A 9,859-nucleotide genomic window follows, 5' to 3' on the forward strand; every position below is an offset into this window, starting at 1 on the left:
GAAAAGCAGAAGTGTTGCTCTTACTGCCGTGTTGCGTTGGCTAGGTCCAAGCTCTGCCTGGCACAGAGTTCCGGGAGGGTCACAAACAGCAGGCGAGCACTGCTCAGTCAGACGGAGGGGTCAGGAGGCTGCCGATGCTCCTGGGGTCAAGTTCACGCCCCCAGGGCGTTAGGGTGGCGTTGGGTGTGGATCTAGAGGAAGTCACTTACACCTTTGAGTCTTCAGATTTTTAGATCATTGAATAGGTGTAGACCTACAGCAAAGAGCAAGGACCCCGGGAGGGCCCTCAGGCCCCCTCCTGTGCCCTGGGACGCCTCTTCCCCACAGGCTACCTTTCTTGCGTCTTGTGACACATTTTGCTGCGTCATCGTTGGCTCCTGTTAGCCCTGGGGTCGGATTTCCAGAGCTTTCCCGTGTGCCTCCTTCTGTTCCAGGGTCCCATGGGGGGCACGTGGGATCAGGGCTCCCTGGGCCCCTCTGGGCTGCGGCAGACTTTCCTTGCTCCTGAGTGTGAGGAGCGGCGCTCAGCTCACTCTGCAGACGCCTCTCGGTTGGGATCTATGTGCCGTTCTTCTTGTGGCCTGGGTCAGGGGCCTGGGTGGGGGTCAGCGAAGGGAAGCGCCCCCCCATAGTGAGGGTCAATGTAGCACTGTTGCAGTGGACCGTGGCCCCTGGCTAAGGTGCTGCCCCTCGGGCGTCATCTGTACCGTCCCTCTCCCTCTCTGTTCTGTATTTTGGAAGGAAGTCTCCAGGCGGGGCTCACAGGGGGTGTGATATCTGCGTGAATTATTTGGGGCCTTTTGGACCCTTGTCTAGTCCCCACTGACTTGTTTTTGTGTTCGTTTACCTCCATCAGCTGGACTTAGGGATACCCACTTGGTATTCTGGGTCAGGGTCAACACTGTGTGATATCTTATGACTAGGTTGTTGGAAGCTCTCAGCTGGATCCCGTGTCCCTTCCGTAGGACCCGTCATGGTGGGGCTTTGGGCACATCTTGACTTTCAGCCACTGTCGGATGCTGCTGGCCATCTACACCCCTGCTCCAGCCGGGACCTGCCATCTCTCCCGGGAGCTCCGGTCCTTGGATTGAAGATGGTGTTACAGACTAAGACCGGGACCCTGATGGCTCATGGTGATAGGGGCGTCATCGCCCTGGGCCTTCTCGGTGACAGGACAAGGTCACGGGTCTTGTTCTGTGTTTTTAAATCATGAAAAACGGCCAGAACGCCTGCCTGCCGGTGTGTGCTGAGGCGGGGGCAGGCCCCCAGAAGCTGGTCCACATGGTCCTTTCACCGTGTGGAGACTGACGTCCCCCAGGACCTCAGGAGCCTGTGTGGAGAGAGGCAGGGGCGGTCCCCTCTGCTGGATGGCAGGACACCCCAACCTCCACGGGATGCGGTGAGTCCACTTGTCCATAAGCTCGGAATCCGGCTTTAGTTTCAGGGTGACAGCAGAAGCGTGGGGGGGACATTCTTGGCTGTGACGTTGTGCAGAGTGGGACTGAGCTTTCCTGGAGGGCTCGTCGGGACTCTTGTTCAAACCAGCGGGACCCAGTGCCATCTCGGGGGAGAAGGACTTCAGCAGTGTGACGCTCTCTTGTGATCATTTATTTATTCTTCATTTCCCTCCGGCTCCTTTGGGCGACCCACCTGAAGGGGTCAGCTTCACCTGGCCTTTCCAACTCACAGCAGCAGTTCTTCACGCGGAGAACCTGCCGGAGCGCTGCTCTTCTCACGCCGGCGTGGCTGGGTGACTTGTCCCCTGCCCCTCACGGTGCTGGCCCGAGGCTCGTCTATGTTCATGGCCTGTCGACCACCGGCCTCGGGAGTTTCCTGGCTCCCCTTCTCCTGCGCCCCAGGGTGGATACTGCAGAATCCTTGCTGTGCCTGTCTGAGCGCTGGGACGGACCCCCCGGGGGAGCCTGCTGGGGGGGCTGCCGAGGGCGGGCCCTTCCCCAGCTCTCCTGTGGCCCAGCCCTTGGAGACGGAGTGCAGAACACAACTGTGGGCGGCTTGGCTTTAGGAAAAAGACTCTGGTCGCCCCAGGAGCTCCCCGGCCACTCTCCTTCAGGGAGGTGGACTTTAAAAGTGAGGCTGCGGACCCCTCCCCCGGCTGCAGGCAGGGGTCCGTCCACTCTCCTCTCCAGAGCAGCCAGCGGATGCGTTGCCTGGCGGGGACTGGGCTGTCTCCCTGCGCTGTCTCCATGTTGTCCCGAGAGCACGCGGGGCTTGGCCTGTCTTTGTGGCCCGTGGGGAAGGACACTGTGACAGCAGCTCAGACCTGACACAGTGACTCCCTCTCCCCGAGGCTCCTGCGGAACCTGACGCAGACGGTCAGCAGCCCCCGGCCGCCCCCACTCCAGCTGCTTCTGACCCCGCCAGCCTGGTCGGTCCCAAAGCTCCGGGGCCGCACCAGGCCGCCAGGCTGCCCCGCCGGGACCCTCACGTTCCCCTTGTTCCTGGCCCAGGGTCTCCAGGGCTCTGCTCATCCTCGGTCACAAGTCACCTCCAACGTGCGACTCCACGAGGGACCAACAGCCCAGACCCACAAGCGTCCGCTGGGTCTTGGAGCTTGTCCCCGCCGGGCCCCAGTGTCCTGTCTGAGCAGAGGAAGGGCACCTCCCTGCGGGGGGGTGGGGCTCAGGGGGTCCGCGTGCGGGGTGCCAGGTGCAGTCGGGGCGTGGTGCGCGTCGCGGTGGGGATCTCGGGCCCCTCGTCCTGTCTCTGCAGCGGGGGCGCCGGTCTCCCGTGGCCCACATGATGAGGGACAGGCAGGTGGCTCTTCAGTCACCGGCTGGCACCCGTCGGCTACCTCTGGGATGGTGCCCGTGACCTCCTTGTGTGCCCACCCCAGCCCCCGCCGTGTCATGACCCCTGGTCACACGTCCTCGTCCTTTCTGGAAATGCCTTAAGGTCCCTGCGCTGCTCTGACGCCGAGGAGTCCGGGCAGCGGGGTGGAGGCTGGGCTGGAGGCCGCGACTGTGAGCTTTGCAGGCCCAGGCCCACGTGGGGCTCTCGGCCGCCGTTGGCGTTTGCCCCGGGTGTCCCTTCCTCTGGGGTCACATCCCGCCTTCCCGGCTGCTCCGACGCCTCCTCTGCCCACGGCCTCCAGAGGCCCCGGCTTCCCACCTTCTTCCTCGAGCAGGAGCATAGCGCAGGGGACGCGGTGAAGGACGCAGCTCCCAGGTCCCAGTGCCGCCTCGGAGGCGAGGTCACGCCAAGACACGGCAAGACGGTGGCTGTCCCCACCAGGAAGAGGCCTCTCCGCAGAAGCCAAGCCCCCGGCATCCTGAGGACGGGCAGCAGCCTCCAGACGCTGGGAAGACGCCCTGCCGCCAGGCCTGTCACGGAGCCCACGGCACAGGGGACAGAGGGGCTCCCAACCAGGCCGCGCGCCCGCCAGCGCCCAGGAGGTGCCAGCTGTCGTGATCACTGTCACCACCCGTCACAGCTGAAGTGCAGGTCACTGTCACCACCTCTGTCACAGCTGAGGTGCAGGTCACTGTGGCCACCTCTGTCACACTGAGGTGCAGGTCACTGTGGCCACCTCTGTCACACTGAGGTGCAGGTCACTGTGGCCACCTCTGTCACACTGAGGTGCAGGTCACTGTGGCCACCTCTGTCACACTGAGGTGCAGTCATGGCTTAGAGACTTTCTACAAGGAGGTAGACGTTCTCCTGTGTCCCACATGTCACCCGTCACACGTGTTCTTTACCCTAAAGTCACCTAAAGTTAAACACGGTGACAAATCCAGTGTCTCCGCCGCAGCGGTCCCGGGTCGGGAGCTCCGCCCATTGGGTGCCCCCACGGGGCAGGCGGCTGCGCTACTGGACGGAGCAGAGCAGCCCCTCCCACGGCCGGAGACGCCAGGGTCAGCCTGGCCCAGGGGGGCTCCCGAGGGGTCTCCACTGACGTCCAGTGTGAAGTGAGCCTCGCAGATCGACACGGCGGGAGCAGATTTCCAGACAATGCCCCCCACTGTTCACCACGACTTTACTCCCTTTTAAATCATTAGAGACTGTCACCTCAGACACTGGTGGTGGCCCCTTCCCTTTCTTCTGAGATGGGGACTTGGGCTCAGGGGACTCCCCACCCCCGCCCCCGGGGAGTGGGATCACAGCGTGGCCACCACGTCCCCCGCTGTGACGGGCCACAAGCAGCTGTGTCACAAGACCTCAGTGAGCCGCTGTGATTGATGGGTGGCCACTGTCACAGGGTGCCCCGCCTCTGTGGGCCTCGCTGTGGGGGTTAGTAGGGAGCTAGCTCTGTTTTCCAGATTCACAGTGACATGATCGCCTACGAAGAAAATGGAACCGTCCCGAAGGTGGCACCCTCCCGCGTGTCCCTGGGGTGCTCAGAGCCCAGACCGTGGGACCCTGTGCTGGCCCCCTTCATAGTGACCACCCAGAGGTGGGGCTTCCCCTCGGCTCAGTTCACAGAGGAGGAGACTGGGGCTCAGAGAGGCGGAGCCGCTGGCCCAGGTCACACAGCCAGGGTGGGATCCAAAGCCTGGCAGTGGCCAAAGGCCCTGCCCCAGTGCCCGCCCCAGCCCTTCCTGCCCCTCCACTCAGCGGCACGGGCCTCCTTCCTCTCCCTGGAACCCGCCGACCTGGGACATGCCTCAGGACCTTTGCACTGCTGTCCTTCTGTCTGGAACGTCTTCCAGATGCCCACGTGGCCCCTCTCTCTCACCTCTGCAGGTGTCTGTTTAAATGTCAGAGGACTTTCCTGGAGAGACAATACCCCGTGACAGCAGCCCCTGCTGCCCTTTCTTTCTCGGTCTCTTTGGACTGCTCCTTATTGGACATGAGAGTCTATATTCAGTTCTTTATGGTCTGCCTCCCGACCAAGAGGCCAGTGCCTTGCGGTCATGGGTCTCGCTCCCACTGGGGACTGAACTCAAGGGGGTTCTACTTCTACTCACACCCCACCCCTTTCAGAAAATTAAAAAAATATTTTGAGACAGGATCTAAGTTGCTGAGGCTGGCCTTGAATTTGTGATCCTCCTGCCTCAGCCTCCTGAGTAGGAGGATGTGTGCCATCCAGCCGGCCCCTGGCTGGTTTTGAGTGTGGTTGACCCGCAGCACTCAGCCGGGGGTGAGTTCTCGGGGAGAAGCTGCTGGAGGCAGAAGGGAACCCTTATTTGCAGGTGGCACTGCGGATTGACTCTGCTCCCTGAGCGGGTCCATCTGAGGGAGCGGCCTGGAGCTGGCCCTCCCTGCCTGGCCTCCCGGGAGCCTGGGGCTGCTGCTTGCCTCTGACAGGCGCCTGCACCAACAAACAGTGGCTTTCACTTGTGGGCGTCTGAACTTCTCCGGGCGTAACCTGGTTTCAATGCTGCCACGTGCCCTGGGGGCTCCTGGCCCGGGGGACATTTTTGAAAAACATTAGAGAATAAACCAAGCTGGCTTCCCTGCGCAGCTCCAGCTGGCGATCAGGACCTTCACAAGAGGTGGGACCCAGCCCTGGACTCTGGGGCCAGCAAGAAAGAGCAGGGGCGGAGGGATTCTGAAGACACGGCCTGGAGCCCGCCCAGGTCCAAGCCTCCCGCGCCCTTGGGAGCCTCGGGCGCCTGTGATGCGAGGAGGGTGCCCACGGCCTGCCCACGCCCTCCGCTTCACTCATCTACTGACCACAACGGGCAGACCACGCCAGGAGTCCTGCCAGCCTCTGCCCCACCCCACGCTTCAGTGAGTCCCTGGGCTTCACCTTGTCCCCAAAGCCCTTCCTGACCCCTGGCTCCAACCCCCCGTTCTCCCCTGCTTGGTCGCCTACGCCACCTCTTCACCTGCTCCCACCCCCACGCCTCCTGCCCACTGCCCACTCTCCGTGCAGCAGCCAGAGTGGTCTTTGGAAAGCCAGGTCATGTGGCCTCTCTTGCTTAGTGTCCCCTCTCCCGTGGCTCTGCACAGCACTTGGGATACGCTGATTCTACGGCACCTCCCTCTCCAGACTCGTCACCGAGTTCCTGTGCTCACCCCAGGGCCTTGGCACTTGCTGTCCCACCTGCTGGGATCAATGTCTGGCCGGCGCCTGCCCTCACTCCCCTGGAGCATCATCCCTGGAGGACGCCATCCGCCCACCACCGCTCTCACCTCTGACCTGTGATGCTCCTTGCACCCCTTCTGCTGTCGCAGACTGTCTCACTTTTGGATTTGATTGGCTGTTTCTGCCTGGGCCCTGGGGGTTTATGCAAATCAGGGTGCCCCCGGTGCAAACAGGAGATCTACTCTGGACTTTTTGACCGCGAGGCCCCATGTGCCCTCCCTTTTTATTCTAAAGCAAGTTAGGTTTTGATATTCCCAGTCAGCTCAGTCTTTGTTACAGGTTCCAGAAACACTTGCTGAATTTAATGGCCATCAAACAAACAAACAAACAAACGAATAAACCAACCCTCCGAGCTCTCTCTCTTCCTGTTCTCCCCCCGCCATGGGAGGGCGCTAAAGAGCACCCGCACCTTGCTTTGGCCAAGGACAGTGCTGGCCTCGCTCCAGAGGTGTTCTCCCCCAGGCTCCTCCTTACTCACTTTCCACCCAGACCCTTTCCTTGAATCGGGTTCTGTTGGGCAGAGAACATCGAGTCTGTCTTTTGGATGGAAAGACAGAGCCCAAGACGGCCAGGATTCCCGTCTCCAGCCCGAGGACCTTCCCTGAGGATGGATATTCACACTGCCCTGGGCGAGCACAGGTTTGGAATCCACACCTTTATACTTCAGCTCTGCAGCTCGGTCCCAGGGATTTTCTAGAGACTGAGAAAAACTATTCCTAGTGGGATAAACAGAATTGTTCTTTCACATACAGTTTTATGGTAAGACGCCTTTATTTTTCAATCTGTTGAGCCAATAACCTGATTGTCATCTACAAAGCCAGAAGAGCCTCACGCTGACCTTTTCTATCACTCCAACCTCTCTTCACCTGAGGAGAGCTGCTTCTTCCTCCATTTGAGGGAAGTCTTCTTCCTGCTTTGGTCACCAGGAAGCTCAGATTCACTCTGAACATGACAAAAGCAGTTCTGAGCCTTTCTGAGCCTGAATTTTAAAAAAATTCATGACGCAGCTCTTGACTCCTTTGCTTAAATAGTTCTCTTTTAAATATGTTTTCCATTTGAAGTCCTTCCCGAATCTTTCCGACACAGACTGTCAGAAATAAATAACTTCAGTTTATTTCCGAAGCTGCCCCGCTCCTTCCTACCTCCCTTGCATCTTGCCTGGGGGCTCAGGAGCAGATACACTAAATAAGATTAGTCCCCGCTCGCTCGCTCTCACTCTCCTTCTTTGTAAAACATGCTTTCAGGGGAATGTAAATTGTTTTTAAAAGCTTCCATCCTGGCCCACTGCTAATCATCGCTGACCCAGGAGGATCTGCCCTAATTTGCCTTAATAAACTTATTAAATAGCGAATTTCAGGAGGAAGAATCGACGCAGCCCTTATTGGATTAGCAGGACTGCCCTGGACAGCGCCGGGGCAGGGAGATAATCGGGCCAAGTGTTTCCAATGAGCCATTGTTGGCCCAGTTCTGGGCCTTCTTGGGGGTTGCTAGCAAAAGTTTCAAGCCTCTAAAAGAAAAAGAGATGTAAAAAGGAAAGAAAAGAAAGAAGAGGTGGAAAGAAGCATCTGCTCTCCCCTCGAGGAGGCGAAGTGGCAACCCCCACGGGGACCAGGGACTGCAAACCTCCAGGTCATTGAAGAAGAGGTGTGTGTCCGCCAGGTTGAAGATCATCTCCTCCATCATCAGGCCGATGCGCACGGACGCCGTGGTGTCCTGTGGGAAAGACAAGGCACAGTCCCATGCAGGCGCAGCCTCTGGGTCTCAGCCTCCCTGCCCACCCCTGAGGGCAGCGTGGGTCCTTCTCCTCGGCCAGCTCTCGAGTGGCCTGGAGTGTGCCCGTGGGGGCCGGGCTGGTGACGGCGCCCAGCCTCCAGGGCCGGCTGCTAGCTCCTATCCACCTGCTCCAGCGTTAGGTCTCCTGCGAACACCTGGCTCTGCAGACACCTCAGTGACCGTGTCACCAGGACACGTCCTGTGGAAGTGGCTGCAGCCAGCGTGGGCTACAAGACCTGGCTTTGACCGTCACCTTTAATCCCTCCTCTCTCCTCTGTGCCTTCCCAAAGTAACTACTGACCCCGGAGCACCCACTCAGATCGTGGTAAAAGCGTCAGCGCCCAGGGAAAGCACTTTTTGGTTTCGTGGGACGCCGGGAAGGCTTCAGGGGAGGTGTGTGGGCACTGGGAGGGCCTGACCGTTGGTCTACAAACTTGGCTATCAGAAAGAGTCTGCTGTCCCCAATACAGTGACCCTGTTGAACTCGGGTGTGACCACATGACTGGCTTTGGATGATACTACGTGGGCAGAAGTGGAGTCTCCCTCTTGGCCAGGGCCGCCGTGAGCTGATGCAGGTGCGTCAAGCTGGCTTTCTTCCCACTTCACAGCAGGGAGCGTGTTCTGGATGAAGGCTATTCTGCCTGCCTGGGTTCCAGGGTAAAGGTGGCACCCATCCAGCTGCTGCTGGTGATGGACTTACACCACAGTGAAAGGTGGACTGAGAAATAGAGTTGGGGATGTTTGTTACTGCAGCGTACCTCACCTATGCTAACGGATGCACATGGGGAATAAGGAGCGCGCTCACTTTCAGTCCTGCTTGCACACTGTGATGCTGTGTGCGGCATGAAAGGAATCCCAGCCTCCGCCTGCACTGCATACCAAGACCAGGATCGCTGTGGGGTGCTCCAGGCACCCGGAAGCTCTGAGTCCCCCAGTGATTCCCGTGTGCTGCCACGGTGAAGAACCACTCGTCCAGAGTGTGCCCAACACCCGGTCCTCGATTCCTGACAAACACCCGCGAAGCGCTTTCTCTGTACGCCCTAGAGTGTGACCTCATTCAGTCCCCGCGAAGCTCTACGAGGGCAGCAGTGATTCTCCCATTTTACAGATGAAGAAACTGGGGTGCACAGGGCGGGGTGCCCAGTTCAAGGCCACAGGAGCTGGCGAGCGCTGGGGTCTGACCCCAGGTCACCTGGCTCCAGAGCAGCTCCGCCTCTGAGCAGGACTCCAGGGCTGGGGTCGGGAGAGAGAGGAGCCTGTCCCCCCTCCAGGGACTGGTTTTCCTGTTGGGATCTTTCACTGGGCGGCCGTCTCACCCCCATCATGAAAATACACGATCAAGAACATAGACCCTCTTGACCCTAAAAACTAAAAACCAAACTAACCAGAAAACACACATGAAGGAAGGAAGGAAGGAAGGGAGGAAGGAAGGAAGGAAGGAAGGAAGGGAGGAAGGAAGGAAGGAAGGAAGGAAGGGAGGAAGGAAGGGAGGGAGGAAGGAAGGAAGGAAGGAAGGGAGGAAGGAAGGGAGGGAGGGAGGGAGGGAGGAAGGAAGGAAGGAAGGAAGGAAGGGAGGAAGGAAGGAAGGAAGGAAGGAAGGGAGGAAGGAAGGAAGGAAGGAAGGAAGGGAGGAAGGAAGGGAGGGAGGGAGGGAGGGAGGAAGGAAGGAAGAGAGGGAGGAAGGAAGGGAAGGAGGAAGGGGGGAGGGAGGAGGGAGGAGGAGAGGGAGGGGAGGGAGGAAGGGAGGAGAAAGGGAGGGAGGAAAGAGGAAGGGAGGGAAGGAAGGGAGGAGGGAGGGAGGGAGGGAGAGAGGGAGGAAGGGGGGGAGGAAGGAAAGAAGGAAAGAAGGGAGGGAGGGAGGGAGGAAGGAAGGAAGAGAGGGAGGAAGGGAGGAAGAGAGGGAGGAAGGGAGGAAGAGAGGGAGGAAGGGAGGAAGAGGGGGAGGAAGGGAGGAAGGAAGGAAGGAAGGAAGGGAGGAGGGAGGGAGGGAGGAAGAGAGAGAGGAAGGGAGGGAGGAAGGGAGGAAGGAAGGAAGAG

The 9,859-nt window shown here is 59.6% G+C and overlaps 1 protein-coding gene across 5 annotated transcripts in view; it reads right to left on the reverse strand.

The window, feature by feature from the left end:
- The window catches only part of Eya2 (EYA transcriptional coactivator and phosphatase 2), a 177,047-nt gene that overhangs the window by 17,718 nt on the left and 149,470 nt on the right, over window positions 1–9,859 (reverse strand). For 4 of the 5 annotated variants that reach the window (XM_040274819.2, XM_078052026.1, XM_078052027.1 and 1 more), the window contains one exon: window positions 7,673–7,762. The exons of the other annotated variant lie outside the window; for it this stretch is intronic. In XM_040274819.2, the coding sequence (XP_040130753.2) occupies window positions 7,673–7,762 (90 nt within the window). The remainder of the gene's footprint in view (window positions 1–7,672; window positions 7,763–9,859) is intronic. 5 annotated transcript variants of the gene reach the window in all.

The sequence above is a fragment of the Ictidomys tridecemlineatus genome, chromosome 5, assembly GCF_052094955.1.
Source record: "Ictidomys tridecemlineatus isolate mIctTri1 chromosome 5, mIctTri1.hap1, whole genome shotgun sequence".
NCBI lineage: Eukaryota > Metazoa > Chordata > Mammalia > Rodentia > Sciuridae > Ictidomys > Ictidomys tridecemlineatus.